At 32.7% G+C, this 16118-nt stretch overlaps 2 protein-coding genes across 2 annotated transcripts; both read right to left on the bottom strand.

Annotated features, from left to right (window-relative positions):
- Positions 1 to 7133: 7133 nt before the first annotated feature.
- On the bottom strand, positions 7134 to 9087 carry LOC136824703 (sugar phosphate exchanger 3-like). Its single transcript, XM_067080685.1, has 2 exons — positions 8781 to 9087; positions 7134 to 8509 (listed from the first exon to the last, which is right to left on the bottom strand). The coding sequence occupies exons 1-2, from the start codon at positions 9016 to 9018 to the stop codon at positions 7272 to 7274; spliced, it is 1476 nt and encodes a 491-aa protein (XP_066936786.1). The 5' UTR covers positions 9019 to 9087; the 3' UTR covers positions 7134 to 7271.
- A 3881-nt stretch (positions 9088 to 12968) lies between these two features.
- LOC136824702 (uncharacterized) lies at positions 12969 to 14177 on the bottom strand. Its single transcript, XM_067080684.1, has one exon. It carries the CDS (start codon positions 14121 to 14123, stop codon positions 13116 to 13118), a length of 1008 nt encoding a protein of 335 aa, XP_066936785.1. The 5' UTR covers positions 14124 to 14177; the 3' UTR covers positions 12969 to 13115.
- Between the last annotated feature and the right edge of the window lie 1941 nt (positions 14178 to 16118).

The raw sequence follows: 16118 nt of genomic DNA, 5'->3' as shown, positions 1-16118 counted from the left end.
TACTCAGAGCCACTTGCACCACTTTTTAATAGACCTTATCGGAGTTTTTGATTTTTCTAAAAAAGCGATGCATTGTGGGATTGTTTCGAGTGTATTACAATAGAATTCCCTTGAGGAATTCCTAAGAGTTTCTATTGAAATACACTCAAAACAATCCCACAATGCATCGCTTTTTTAGAAAAATCAATAACTCCGATAAGGTCTATTTACTGATAGACTTGATAAAATCGTAAACACTATCAAAATCGGTAAAAAACGCACTAAGGCACTGAGTTCGAGTTTGCAGCTTGATTGGTCAATTCTTTATGTTATATGGTATATTTAAACCACTTAGAGCTCTGTATCGCGATTGCAACTATACGGTAACGGTCATTTTTACTTATGACGATTCGTAATTTTACAAAAAAACATAGATTTTGTCTTGAATACCAGTGCCTTAGTTCGCTTTTTATGATACTGATAGTGCTCACGATTGCACCATCGTCCCAACCTTGTTCCTTGTGCATTATCAGCTTGTTGATGCTTACTGAATCATGATGAGTGTATTCTCTGGCGTCTATCAGTAACGTAAATAAAGCTTTGGATACACGAAAACGAGGCTGCCAACGCCCATCAGTAAATAAAAAAGTGGTACAAACCTCTCTGCTAACGAGATTGCTCGAGCAAAAAGTAATTTTACTATCAATGTTCAATTATCAATTTTCAGCGGATACAGCGGATTTTTGTTTTTCGAATTTTTCTATGACTCGAACGTAAATGATTAGTAGTAAATTATATTATATCTCTGACGTAATCTTTTATACAGAAACACCCGAAAAACACCGCGCGTTTGCCACCAGTTTTGGATTTAACAATGAAATTGGTGGCAAACGTCCGGTTTTTTTCGGGTGTTTCCGTATAAAAGATTACGTCGTCGATATAAGAATAATTTCTGAATCTCGATGTAATATTAAGAACAAATTTCGAAATTCCTAGTAACGAGCGTTGGCCATAAACTTTCTAACAGCATGGTATAGATGCCGTTAAATTTAGCGTTATTTTATTATATTAGTCATTTTTTCTCATTCGTTATTTGGTATTTTGTAATATAATCAGGAACAATTTATTATTTCAATAGCTAGCAGGGTTGTTCTTTTTATGGACAAAATGCTGGACGTAAAAACTTTCTCCAATCAAAACATTCATATATTGGTAATAAAATTATTTATTTTTGTTAAAAATATCAAATTTGTCTTTTTTCTTTCTGTATTTTTCAAATAACCCGAAGTTCGGCGGTTCCTCGAAACATTTTAAAATCTTTTGAAGGAAATCTTCCATTGCAAAAACAATTTTTCATCGCATTTTTTATAATCGATGTAATCTTTGCAAGATGTATGAAAACCAAAAAATATTCTCAAATTAAGAAAAATCTTACACCAAATATTCTCAAATTAAGAAAAATCTCACGTCAAATATTCTCAAATCAAAAAAAATCTTACATCAAATATTCTCAAATCAAAAAGAATCTTTCATCAAATATTAAATCTTACATCAAATATTCTCAAATTAAGAAAATATATTACATCCGATATTCTCAAATCAAAAAAAATCTTACATCAAATATTTTCAAAGCAAGAAAATCTCACGTCAAATATTTTCAAATCAAGAAAATCTCACGTCAAATATTCTCAAATCAAAAAAATCTTTCATCAAATATTCTCAAATCAAAAAATCTGACATCAAATATTCAATATTCTCAAATCAAAAAAATCTTTCATCAAATATTCTCGAATCAAAAAATCTGACATCAAATATTCTCAAATTGAGAAAATATATTACATCCGATATTTTCAAATCAAGAAAAATCTCACGTCAAATATTTTCAAATCAAGAAAATCTCACGTCAAATATTCTCAAATCAAAAAAATCTGACATCAAATATTCTTAAATCAAATATTTTCAAATCAAAAAAAATCTTACATCAAATATTTTCAAATCAAGAAAATCTCACGTCAAATTCAAATCAAAAAATTTCAAAATCAATCAAAAAATCTTTCATCAAATATTCTCAAATCAAAATCATCTCAAATATTCTCAAATGAAAAAAATACAGCCAATAGGGCAAAGCAAGAAAAAGCACCAAAATCAAATCAAGAAAATCTCACGTCAAAGATTCAAATCAAAAAAATCTGACGTCAAATATCAAATCAAAACAAGCTGACATCAAAAAAATCGAAATCAAAACAAATCAAAAAAATCACATCAAATATCAAATTCAAAAAAATCTAGCTTACAGCAAATATCTCAAATCAAAAAAATCTAGCATCAAAATATCAAAGAAAAAATTAGCACCAAAAATAATTTCAAGTTAAGAAAATCTTTCATCAAAAATATTCCAATAAAGAATGTTTTACGTCAAATATTTTCAAATCAAGAAAAATTTACATCAAATATTCTCAAAGTCAAATCAAGAAAAATCTTACATCAAATATTCTTAAATCAAAAAAAATCTTTCATCAAATATTCTCAAATCAAAAAAATCTTTCATCAAATATTCTCAAATCAAAAAAATCTTACATCAAATATCCTCAAATCAAAAAAATCTTTACATCGAATATTCTCAAATCAAAAAAGTCTAACATCAAATATCAAATACAGAAAATTTTTCACCAAATATTCTCAAATCAAGAAAATCTTACATCAAATATTCTCAAAGTCAAATCAAGAAAAATCTTACATCAAATATTCTTAAATCAAAAAAAATCTTACATCAAATATTCTCAAATCAAGAAATTCTTACACCAATATTCAATCAAATCAATTCTCAAATCAAAAAAAATCAAATCAAAGTCAAAAAAAAAATCTTTAAATCAAAAAAAATCTTTCATCAAATATTCTCAAATCAAAAAAATCTTACATCAAATATTCTCAAAGTCAAAGAAATCTTACATCGAATATTCTTAAATCAAAAAAAGTCTAACATCAAATATCAAATACAGAAAATTTTTCACCAAATTTTCTCAAGTCAAAAAAATTGAAGCCTACCAAAGTTGGCGGGCCTAGGGTGGTTTGCCTGCCTTTGACAGATTGAAACTAAAATTTACCACTAAATTTCGGAAAAATATCACGGAAAAACAAGGGAATCGATAGACTCAATCCGTCGTCAAAAATGCGGCGCATATTTTAAGGCTTCGCTTTTTTTTTGCCTGAGAAAGGTTAAAGATTCGATTCTAGCCCTTCGGGCTTATACTTCATTGAAGCAAGCCCACTCGTTTTACAGGCAGAAACCCAAAAATTTTGACGAGAAATGGTAGTGATACTTTTATGGATCTACCTGGATAATCAAAAGAAAACATTAAATTCAAAATAAAAAATAAACAAAACTTCAGGAAAAACTAATGAGAAAATCTAGAGGAATTCCCGAAAGCCACTTTTCGGGACATTTCTGGACCTGGATTATTTTTTTTTTGAAGACTGGGCTCCACTGCATTTTTAGCCTGCACTAAATTCTTCTTTACTGACTGAAAAGAAAACGTGAAGTGTTTGTTACGGTTAGACCGTGTCTGAGACGAATCTCTGGCTGTCTCAGCGGTTGAGCGTACCTATTTTTATTATTCAATCTAGCTCAACTACTAAAGTAACGTTACATCTAGCGAATCAATGCAATGGTTCATTGTTAAAAAGAGCACTCCTGCTGTACGCTTAAGTTTTTTAGGATTTTGTTCCAGAAAAATGGGATAAACTGAGACACAGAATCTCGCTAATCGAAACATTGCAAGTTTTTTCAAAATACAAAAAACGCCCGTGGGGTGGGTTAGTACAGGCTACCTCGTTTTGGGAATTACTATTTTCCTTCATTATGCAAAAAACATGAATTTCCGTCAAGTGCAACACGAAAAATGAAGGAAATCCGTTTAAGGCCAGTCCTGAGGTGAGTTAAGGAAAGTCCAAAACCTATTTTTGGTCGATATCTTGAGATTGGCTAAATTTAAATTTTCGGCCCAGCACTTTCCGAAATCCTTTCATTAATACGCTTCTTTTGAGCTATATACGAGAGTTAAGGAACAATGGGAAGCGGTGGAAAAATCGGGATTTGGGTTTTGGACTTTCCTTAACTCACCTGAGGGGGGTTCCAGCGATGTTTGAGGAGTTCTGACATTTTCGAATCTACCGATTCGAAAGATTCTTTTAGAACAAAAGAACGAACGTGTCAAAACAAATTAACTGTGATATTTGAAGTTTTTCTAGTCGAAGAAGGTTATTTTAGCATTCCGAAATTTACAAAATTTTTAATTTTTTTGTCTTGGGAAGGAATTTGCAATATCCTTAACGTCTTAAAAAAGTTTGCGTCAAAATATTCAGTCCAAATAAATTTCGATGAAATATTTTTCACGTCTTTATATCTTTCATCAGAATATTCGTACCAAAATATTTTTGAAAAAAAAATCTTGCGTCAAATAATAATAACAAAATACATATCACAAGGACATTTCGTCAAAACAAAAAAGTTTTAAAATATTAAATCTTCCGTCAAACGAAATTTTTTTCGAAGCCGAGCAAAACAATCTATAGACGTGGATAAATAAACAAGGGCGGTCAAGAATTGTTCTTTTAAGTTTAAATTCTTTCAAGTTTCCAACATGTTTGAAATATTAAAACATTAAAATTAAAGTTAGAAATAATGCATTAATAAGTAACATAAGTGGATTAATAATTTACACCAGGATTATACTTCACGAGCTTTTCAAAAATTTAATGCTCGCAAAAATTTTGTTATCGAGATTTTTGCCAAAATCACTAGTTATTTTGCTAAAGCCATTATGAAAATGAAAGATATTAGGGCTGAAAAAATTGCCTCGCAAAAATTCATCCACTTAAGGTAATTATATTTGGCCATGTAAAATATTTCACGAGAAGAAACACGGCGTTCTTAATTTCGAACGCCATGACTAGAAGACATTTATGTATTATCTTATAAGATAATACAGGGTAGAATGTTGAAACCTTCAAATAATGCTTGTTACTATTTCGACTTAAAATGTTCCGGGAAAACACGAAGAGAGAATTCCCAGCTACTTTGAACCGTGTTAATGCACCTTTTCGACCGTAGTCGCGCGGTCAGACGCGTGCAGCTTTATTACTATTTAAGGGCTCTGACCATAGTGAATTTTTTATATTTGCCACTTTGCCAATTTGTAAAGTTCTACTTGATGTAGCCCACAAAACTGTGACATGTTATACATTTTCTGTTTGTCCAATTATCCTAGAGTCTGAAAATTTAAGAATCGCAATGAAAAAAATTGATGAAGAAGAAAATGAAGACTTTTGCAAAGAAGAGTTTCGGCGGAGAAAAAACATTTTGAAAAAAAATTTGCGCTAGATAGTATACCTTTTATCAACGACCTAATAAAATAGATAGACCAGTATCCTATTGAAATGATCCGTAAGAATGATAATAAAATTTAATGATTTTTTGCATCATTAAAATGTCATTCCGCGTGCAAAAGCATTTTTTTAAGATTAGCTATTGGTTGATATTGATCACATGACCTAAATTTTTGTGAATATGTTCTTAATTTCAAGTCAAACTGTTAGGCTTAGAAATTAGTCAACATTGTTAAAATTATAACATTTGAATTGGATAGTGTTTGTGTTTTCTATCTTAAGAACACACCATGAACGCACGTTTATTTTCTTAGTTAGAGTCTTTCAAAAATGTTTATGTTCTTAAAGAAAATGCGCTGAAAAGCGCAACAGTGTTGTCGAAAAATATTGAAAAATATCTTGTGAGAAAGATGATTAAAAATGCGATCTGACGTAAGCAAAAAAAATCGAAAATTATGTTTATGGTCAGTAGAAATTCGATATAATTGATTTTACACCATTTAGAGATGCTTGTAAAAAGTCTAATTTCTTTGTAATATGACTTACGCGGACGGCGGAAAGACGGCAAGATGAAAGAATACAAAATGAATAGAAAACAATTGATTTCTAAGAGCCATATGAAGTTCTTGGTCCATCTATTTTATTAAGTCGTTGCTTTTATCGAACTAAATTTATTTTTTCGGAAAATTTTTCGAAAAGCTTATTTGTCTCAAAATCTTGAAAATAGTGCTTTTGACCAATTTTCCACCCCAACTTTTCATAGAAAAACAGCCATAATTTTTGATGCATTAATTTAGAAAATTTAAAACAGTTCAATTCTTTGCGGACAGTTTGAAAAAACTTCGAAACAAAAAGGTTAATTACATATTAAAACTTAGCACTTTTTATAAAAGAAGGTGGTACAACATATATTATCATATTATTAACGTCTTTTTAAAGTTCATAACGTCATTTTTGTCATTAAATTCTTAATTACTCTTAAGGGATTTGCTTTAAAAGCAATTTATAAAGGCAATTCTTTGTTAAAAGTGTTAAATAACTTAAAACATAACTTTTATGTTTAAATACTAAAATCGATTTTCCGACCATGGTCAGAGCCCTTAATATCCCCCTAAACTCAATCCAATTCTTTCTTACACCTTTTTCTATTGTCTATAGGTGCAAAAAATAGACTGGGACGGTTTTAGGGTGGTAAAACGGAAAAAAAAATGCCCGCGCAGCAATTGGCGGCTACGGTCGAAAAGGTGTATCAAAAATTGCATCATTACTTTACAAAAACTAATATATGTAACATCAATACACAAGATGAATAAAACTTTTAACAATAAAAACAACATTTCTAATCTGTGCTTACCAAAAATTATCAAATCTGAATAAGTTACAAGAAATATAAAAAATTAGCAAATTAATCCTTAAAAACACCTACGGCTTATTTCTAAATCCAGGAAGCCAGGCGAGGTCAAGTAAACAACCGAGCTTTCAAATTCTTTACAAAAAACTGACGTCATAATGAATTTTCTTGACGACGGGAAACTTCGTTCTGGCCTAGCGAAAATAAAAGTCATGTAGTGGTTGACGATAAGAAAATACAATTTTTTCAATGGGATAAATAGCAAAAGAAAGGTCAAATTTAGACTTTTCGTGATTCCGAAAGCGACAGGAAAAATGACGCTATCTTGATTACGCCCATCAATTATTACCTTCAAGGGACTTATTACCAGAACCCAAGCCTGGAAAATTGACAGAAAAAGCGGATCCGAAAAAGCTTATGAATTTTTTCTAACGAAAAACCTTTATAAGAAGAATAACAAACACAAAATCTACTCAAAAAATAATTTAAAAAATACAATAAAGAGAAAAACACATACAGGGTATCCCTAAAATCTAATTATTCAATAAAAATAACTTTACGAACGTACTTCTTCGGGTTCTGCTTGAGAGCCTATAGGCGAATATCGTCTAGGGTCTGGGCGTCTTCGGAACAGATATTTAAGTTCGTTGATTAACATCGGAATAATACACACGATACTCAAGCCCGTCATCACGATCAAGAAATAAAACACATATTGCCATCCAGCTTTCTTATTAATAACCCCAACAAGGTACTGGCCAATGGCAGCGCCGACAGAGCCAGTCCCGTCTACGATGCCAGTGACTGTTGCCAAAGCTTCAGCATTACCCATGATTTTCTCGTGTTTTCCAAGATCAGCTGTGATTGCCGTACTAATCGTATTGGCTGGACCTCCGATCATAAAACCATTAATGAATAAGATCGCGACTGTGACATTGTAAACTCCCGAGAAATAATTAAAACATAGGATTGTACCTACGGAAAACGCTAACATGATGCCGACAACTGGTGATCGAACTCCGATACAATCACTAACGATTCCCGCGATAATACCTCCAAAGATACCACCGATGTCGTAGAAGTTTGAAAATTCGACGCTCTTGTCATCTTTCCAGTGTAAACCCTGTGAGAGGTAAGTTGGTAGCCAAAAGAAGAACGAATAGTTGACCAACTTCAGACAAGCGTACGCTAACGAGTACGGGATCACACCTGGTATTAGAACAGCTTGGATGAAACTGATCGGTTTTGGTTGTTGTACGGCGACTTTGTTTGATGGTAGTAGAGGATCGTTATCCTCCTGTCCTAAAGTTTCGACGCGTTCTTGTTGGTCGGGGTTTTCGAGGCCGATCTCATTAGGGTGGACAACGAGGCAAAACAAAACAATCAAACCGACACAAAAAAGAATTAAAGAATTCAACAACATACCATATTCGTAACCATAATTCAACACTTGAGCTAGAACTACGGAACCGATAATGTTTCCAACGGACGCATTTGCCGACCAGATCCCGAACACAAATCCAGCTGAAGATTTTGAGAACCAATTCCCCATAATACTTACTACAGCTGGCCATCCGATCGATTGCAACAGACCATTGAAGAACTGTAGAATCTGATAAAAAATGGTTTTTCGGACGTGGTAAGCTGCTCCAAGATAACCGAAAATGAAAGTGACGATAGCTGAACCACACATGCCGAAGGCGAGGAAATATCGTAGATTCAGGCGGTCGCCTAACGCACCATTGACGAATAAACCAAAAGCGTAGGCGAACAAAAACAAAGAATCTAATTCACCTATAAATAAAGAAAATGAGATTTTATAACCGCGATCATATTTTAGTCAAAATAATTATTATACAGTAAACACGATCGAACCTTCATTTAAATATTTGTGACACAACATCATATCAGGTATTCGATGAAAGCAAAAACGCATTTACACCTTTGCCCTCATTAGGTTACCACTTTCATAAAAACTCCGAAGAAAAATCCCAGTTAGCCGGGACCAAGGAAGTGCCTCCAGGATTTACATAAAGCTCAACAGTCAAAATAAAAGCCACCTTACCTAAGAACACATCAGCGTCATCCTTGTTCGCGAAGGTAGTTTCTTTCTGCCAAGTATCATATGGGAAATAAGTAGTATTGGGAGTGAAATTTTCTGCTAACTCATCCTTGATGTTACTAAACGACTTTCGGCAGCCGTGAAAAGCCGCATATGCCATGAAAGTTAACACGAAGATAAACAAGTGATGCCAAGTCCATGATTTAAACTCTTTGACAATTTTATCAATCACCTTTGACATGTTAAATTTATAAAAAGTTAGGGTGTTTTACTTTTTTTCTTTTTTTTCGTCGTTTTTTTTTTATTCACTAAAATAGAAAAAGAAAGTCTAATGCTAAATATAAAGATTTTCAAAATGAAATTTAACATTGTAAATATTCATTACAGTGTCCCAAAAAAAAACGGATAAAATCTTATTTATAATCAACATAAAAGGGGTTGCGGAACGACCGTTCCGTTTTCGCAAAGCGAAGAAATTTCGACACTAACAAATTATTTTTATAAGTCAAACTTTTATTGATAATGTTTTCCAACTCAACTCTTTCTTTTTTATAAGAATTTTATAAGAACAATACGAGGCTCAAAAATTAAATACGCCGGGTTTTGAGCAATTCAAAAACAATTTCAGGCTCAAAGTGCAAAAAAGGACAGCCAAACCTTTAAAAAAATTTACTGGTTCTTAAAAAAAAGAATGCAAGTGACAAAAAAGAACACACATGTTTCTTGTGCAATGGCTGAATGACCAACAACAAAGATATTACATTAGGCTTTAGGCTGGTAGTTTATCTGAATAAATTGAAAGACTTTTATCCCATCTTTTTGTGACTTTTTAAAACTATTACTTAGCTCTCTGTAAAACTTTTACAAAGACAAATTTATCAACAATTCCCTTCAAAATTAAAAAAAAATAGTGCGTAGTTTGAAAGATGATCTTGAGCTTTTCAGCCATTAGAACCTAGTATACAATCTCTCAAAATGTGCTACCTCTTTATGATATCATTCACTTCAAATGTAGTATCAATTTTCCGAAAAGGAATCAGCAGCCTAGCTATAGACCTTTTTTCAAAGAGGCCACCCTGTTGAATAATTATGTAGTCCAGCAGAAAAACAATGATAAAACCATGCATAATTATTACAATATGCATGATACAGTAATTATGCATGGCTCTATCATTGTTTTTATGGCTGGACTACACAATTATTCAACAGGGCGTCCTCTTTGAAAAAAGGTCTTAGATCTTTTGCGTGATGAAATTTTGTCTTTTTGTGAGTCTATTTTTGCGATATTGGGTGTTCGGCAAAAAGATGTTCCCAATGTTTCATTTATAAAATCAATCCAAACCAGTCCAAACTAATTTTTTCAAGAACCTTGCCTTGCAAAATAAAATTCAAAAACTTCTATAATTCATATATACAGTATAAGTATAATTTAAAGTAATGCCATTACTATTTATCAGGCGGTAATAATAACAAGCGTTATCTACAATCTCACGTCAAAGAGTCAAATATAAGTTGATTCGCCAGTAAAAAACACTATTTTGTGAAAGATATCTTGTTTGAAAATATATTCGAGCTAGCATCAAAAAAACATATAGGTACTTTTATCATTTAAGTTGTCTTTTGGGCTAAAGGCATTATTCTATTTGATGATGATCAAGCTCCAATGTTGAACAAAAATCTCTCGAGAGTCAGCAAGCGATAATGGAATCAACAATCAATCAAGCCAAATCAAAATGATTCCATTATCAAATAAATATTGAAGAAATCTTCAATGACGAAAATAGCAACTAGTAATTATCATTTTGATTCTACTTTCCAGTAAGTCTTCTCTTTTGTCTCGTAAACATTGCACGGAATAACATGGAACTGGCACAATTTATATTCAGCAGAAGAGGACCATTTTATTATTCTCCATCAATCACAATCTGTTCATACAGTCATAATGCTATATATATATTTTGGTTTTATGCAGCTTCTTTGTTGTGCACGTTCACCCACCAAAACTCTGAAACACTGCTGATTCAGCCAGTCGGCCGATCGGTAGTAGTTAAAAGTCACCCATCACATCAAGCTCCTTCACCTGAACCCTGAAGACAGAAGAGATGAAAATAATTATAGTTAGAGTAAAATGAAATAAACACACGACCCATATGAATAAAAATAAGCCTGTGGAAAGAAAACAGGGCCATATGATATCCATGAAGCACATGATGGCCGAGAAAAAAACATTTTGTTTTGTGAGATGCAGATGAAATCCAATTTAATACAAAAAAGTCAACACAAAGAAAAAGTACTAATGTAACATTCCAAAGGTAGTTGAAACTATAAAGGGGAAAAAATTAAGATTTACCTTTCAATGGGCTATATAACCAGGTATAATCAGTCCAAAAGTTAATGCATGCACCTCAAAAACCGAAGAGATTCGTTGGTTTTCAGGGCCATCTTTGTTGTTTTGAAAATGAAACGCAGAAAAAAAGACTGGGCCCAGACATCTGGAAGAAGCGGGAAAAAAGCAAAGGAGATAAAGTTTTGGTACTATTACTATTATTTGTACAAAAGTTGCAATTTTCATAAAATATCTTACATTATAATACTCAAAACATAGATTATATTCTATTAAAATAAGTAATTTATGAAACAAATACTTCAAATAGTGCTAAACTAATTTAAACCCCATCCAACACGAAGCAAAGTCGATATTTCGCCATCCCACCGGCTCATTTTCAGAAATTTTCGTACATAATTATACAGATTTTTTTACGCCACGCGCAGATCTAGAGAAAGGATGCTACACTCCCTATTCGGGCGTTTCGCGCCCTCAAAACGGTCGTTCCGCAAAAAGTAAGATCCTCATAGTTTATATTTTAGCGGAATTTTTTTAAGTAATATTTCAAACTCAAAAACCTATTCAATCATCTTGCAGTCGAATGGAATATGTATTGATTGAACAGAGCAATTTTAATCTTTTTATCTTAATTTTAAATGATAAATTATCTTATTTCAATCATAGAGCCCAGTTAAGATGAAGAGTTTTTGAGAATTTTACTTTTTATAAAAATTTGTTCTCTTTTTTTGGGACACACTGTACTGCAACCTCGGACAAAAATTCCAAAAAGTCATTGAAACTTAAGCCAAAAAGCAACAGTGATTTCCATAAAATCTAAGCAATAAATCCCTTTTTCTAACGATAAATTTTTTAAGTTCTAAAGAATCCATTGTTTGTGACCAAACTGATTGCTGGCGATCAAATAAATCCAAAAAACAAATCTTTTACTAACCAGAATGAATTAAAGCACAAAATGAATCTCTTTTAAACAAAACTCGTGACCAAGCTTAAACATTCCTTTAAAATAACATTTTAACAACAACATGACATTAAAGAAACGAGCAAGTTGTAATCTGATACTTTCATTTTTGACATTTGAGTATGATAACAGGAAGTTAACTAAGGTCTTGTTATACCAAGGAACTTTAATCAAACAAGTTTCTCGGTTATACAACAAGAATACATTAAACACATTTCCCCAGAAAACTAGAAATCTTTCTATTTAGCTGACCTTCAACTTAGAGCCATTTTAATAGGTGGCTAGACCCTCCAAGCTACAAAAAAAGGTCAATCTCAAAATTTAAGGTCAGTTACAATGAAAAATTCTTAGTTTTCCCAGCCAATATTTTTCAGATTAGCCCTTTTACCATGATACACGTTTTTTCTTTTATTAGAACCCAGTTTATAAGAACATCCAGGCTGAAATTCGTCGAAAAATTAAGAACATCGTAAGAACATGCCCAGCCTCAATTTGGAAAAAAATGACAAGAAACTACAATTTTTTCCTCTTTTCAAGCAGTTTTAAACAAACTTAGGAATGGATTTTCTAAATCGAGAGTCAAATATTGTCCAAATTTTACCAATTTTAAGTATTTTGCATGATATTGTCGATTTAGAGTAGTCTGAAAATTTAAGAACGCATCTAAGAACATTTCAGGCTGAAAATTGCTAAAAGAATAAGCACATCCAGGCTCAGCCAAATTTAAGGTGTTCTAATAAAAAAAAAAACGTGTAGCGCAGCAAATTTTGTCCTATCATAGAGATTGTGAAGACTCCAGAAATGAAATAACTGTGACCTTTTTTAACCTTTTTGACTCTTCAACACCAAAAATATTACAAAAGAAAGTAATAATTTTACCTTGAAATAATGTTAAATTGTGAGCTCTTTTTTCTTTTAAAAAAGATACAAAAAAGAAACTAAATAGATAGTTTGATAATATAATTAACCTAAAGATTATGTAGAAAAATTTTGTTCAAACCCAAACAAAAACCCAACATCAAAACAAAATCATTTAGGTTGCCACAACAACTTCTTCTTTCTTGTCTTCGATCCCTTTCCTTTTTGGCAGCACTGAGAAAAAGGATTCTTTCCAATCTCTAGTTTCAAGGTTCTTGGATAAAATCTCAAAGACGTGATTGATAGTCAATACTTTTCTTGTTGATAATGAGATGAATTTGTTAATAGGTAGTTTAGCATGAGCTAATCCCTTCTCTTGGGCTCGCTTTAAACAAAGTCCTTTATGTTGATTATGATCTACTAAACCTCCAATCACATAGACTTTATTTTCATCCATTTTCTCTAGAACATTATCCGAATCTGACGATAAGTAGACTATCTTCTCTTTCTGAAACAAATCGATATAGTCTTTCTCTTGGAAATGAAAGTCCCAATGCGGGCTACCTGGTTGTAGCTTTACAAATAAGTCTTTCAAAGGTCCATGAAAGCTAGTTGCATGTAAATGAACAGGATGTTTTGCTTTTCGGTTGATGGAATAACAAGAATTAACCTGCTTCACAACCATCCTAACATCAGTTTCATTCATCAACTCATAGAAATCTAAATCAATGACAATATTGGGGTCACGGTATTCAATATTTTTGAAATGTTTAGCACGTAATTTTCGCGGAACCTCTAGGCCTAACTCCTTTTCCTTTTTGCGTTTCTCTTTACGACGAGACCGTTCTTCTTGTCGTCTCTCATGTCGTGTTTCTTCAAAGATTTTCTTCTTAAACAACTTTTTTTTCTGGTTTTTAGATAGACCTTCTAATTCCTCAGCTGGTATTTTCTCAATGATCTTTGTCTTCCAACTTGGTGTCATTTTCTCTAATTCAGTCTTTGGGATATCCTTAACAATGGATTCGTCTTTGTCTTCTTCAACATTTATCATACTTGCTGTTTTGCCAATAACATCTGCGTCTTGTTCTTTTAAAACTTCATTGGAAGCATTTGAACCTAGCTGTGAGCTTGAATCATTATCTTGTATATTTGGGAAAGTTTGTGCCTTAATTTCTTCAGCCATTTTTCTTTATTGTTCCTGTTATATAGAATTTAAATAAGTTTTCGTCCCAAGGAGGCTATGAGTATGACAGTCAATCTATGTAGTACCTGTACTTCATGTGCTGTTTTGAGTAAGATAAGTCAAAACATTGTCTGGTCTCAGAGAAATTTTCATGTGGAAAGTAATAGACTATGCCCAACAAGGATTGCAGCAAATCATGTAATCCATGATTCATAGAAAAATGATCATTATGCCATTAAATGAATCAAAAATTGTGCAGTATCAATTCCTACTTTTTCCTGCAATTTGAACTTTCTTAACATCTTATTTCGCTTTCACCCGGGGGGGGGGGGAGTAATATGGGTTTGAAGTTGACAGGGGTATGCCACCTGACTTCTTTCCACCGTTGCACCCTTAGCATGACTTAAAAAAGAGGAACAACTGAAAATTTTTGTGAATTTTACAACCCTTATTGGGACTAATTCAATTCGACCAATCTTCAATCAATGTTTTAGGGACAACAAGCTGGATGATGAAAGAGACAGATAGACCACAAAGCAAAGAAAAATTGTTTCAACCTTTCGATTATTCTCAGATCTATAAAAGAGTGTCGAAATTAGACGTTACCATACGTTTTAGGTGGATTAATTTTTGCAAGCAGACGATTTTGCAAGACAATTTTTTTCAAAAATAATTTAATTGTTGGTTTTTTTTAGCTTTTCTTTTCTTTTTCATTTCAAATTATGATTTGTTTTTTTATCATGCCACCCTGAAAAGTCCCAAAAAGATATCGAGAGATAGAAGTTGAAAACCCACTTGCCCTAGCCCCTTGCAGGCTATAGTGTCCTCCCCCCCCCCCCCTTTATAAAGGGGGGATTCTGATTTTGCCCTATTTTTGGAGGTACGAGGGAAAATGAAAAATTTGAAATTTGATGGGAGAACTTCACTGATTGTAGAAGACCTGTTTAAGCAATAAAATCAGCAAACCTTGACACAACACATGTGTACATGTACATTGACAAGTAATCCCTGAGAGAATTTTATTTCGAAATCTGCAACAAAAAAGAAATTGGTATCTTCTACTGATTGCTTTCCAGCGCTCCTTCGCAGCTGTTTATCAAATTTCCACCAATGAGGTTGTCACATTTCAAACGGCCTTTTTGGCACCTGTGGCCTCTCAGTGCCTTGCACGACGGCAGTCAAGGCCCCCTTGGTCTTTTAAAACATTAGTTCGGATAGAATAAAAATATACCTGATCAACACAACCAAACCTTCTGTCTTGCGTTTACTCTTTCCTTTCTAACAACTTTCGTTTTTGGTTATGTAGGTTTTAAAATCCACAAGTAATGAACCTGGTTGAAAATGTTCTGTCAGGTTTCATTCCGTACGTTTTTTATCCACGTGGTGAACCGGTTTCCCCAATTTCCCAATAATTAAAAATTGGAACTTTCCCGTGGGCACGATCATTTTCTTTAACGGGCATTGAATCAACATTGACATATGATGCTAGTCAAAAATAGTGTGACATTTTTATTTCTCCAAAAAAACACCAAATTTAGAATTTTGTCAATAACTTTCTCAAATCTTGGTATCCTGAAATAAGATTTCAGGAGGGGATAGAGCTAATGAAGACAAAGCCATGGATATAGGTATTTCCCTTATTCGAGCCAGTTTGAGGTTGACAGACCAAAAATGACCATTTCAAGGAAATGTCATCCTCAGAAAAGGGAACTAAAAAGGAAATGTAAAAAATGGTGAGATTAGCCTCTTGGATAGTTATACAAGACAAAAAGTGTTAAAAGAACCAAGTTTTTATGTTATATTACCTAATTTGAGGTTGACAAAGTCGAAGTTATTAAAATGCACTGTAAACCTCAAAATTTGGACTTTGAACATTACAATATGTTTTAAGTAAGGCAAAAAAGCTAAGCAAAGATAGATTTTTAAACAAAACCCATTAAAATGAGCTGTTTTTGAGGTTGACAAGCCGCAAAAGTCTGTATTGAGTTAAAAGTG

This window comes from Clytia hemisphaerica, unplaced genomic scaffold (genome assembly GCF_902728285.1).
Source record: "Clytia hemisphaerica strain Z4C2 unplaced genomic scaffold, Clytia hemisphaerica genome assembly, whole genome shotgun sequence".
In the NCBI taxonomy this organism is placed as follows: Eukaryota; Metazoa; Cnidaria; class Hydrozoa; order Leptothecata; family Clytiidae; genus Clytia; species Clytia hemisphaerica.
This window is presented reverse-complemented; position numbering and strand designations above follow the sequence as displayed.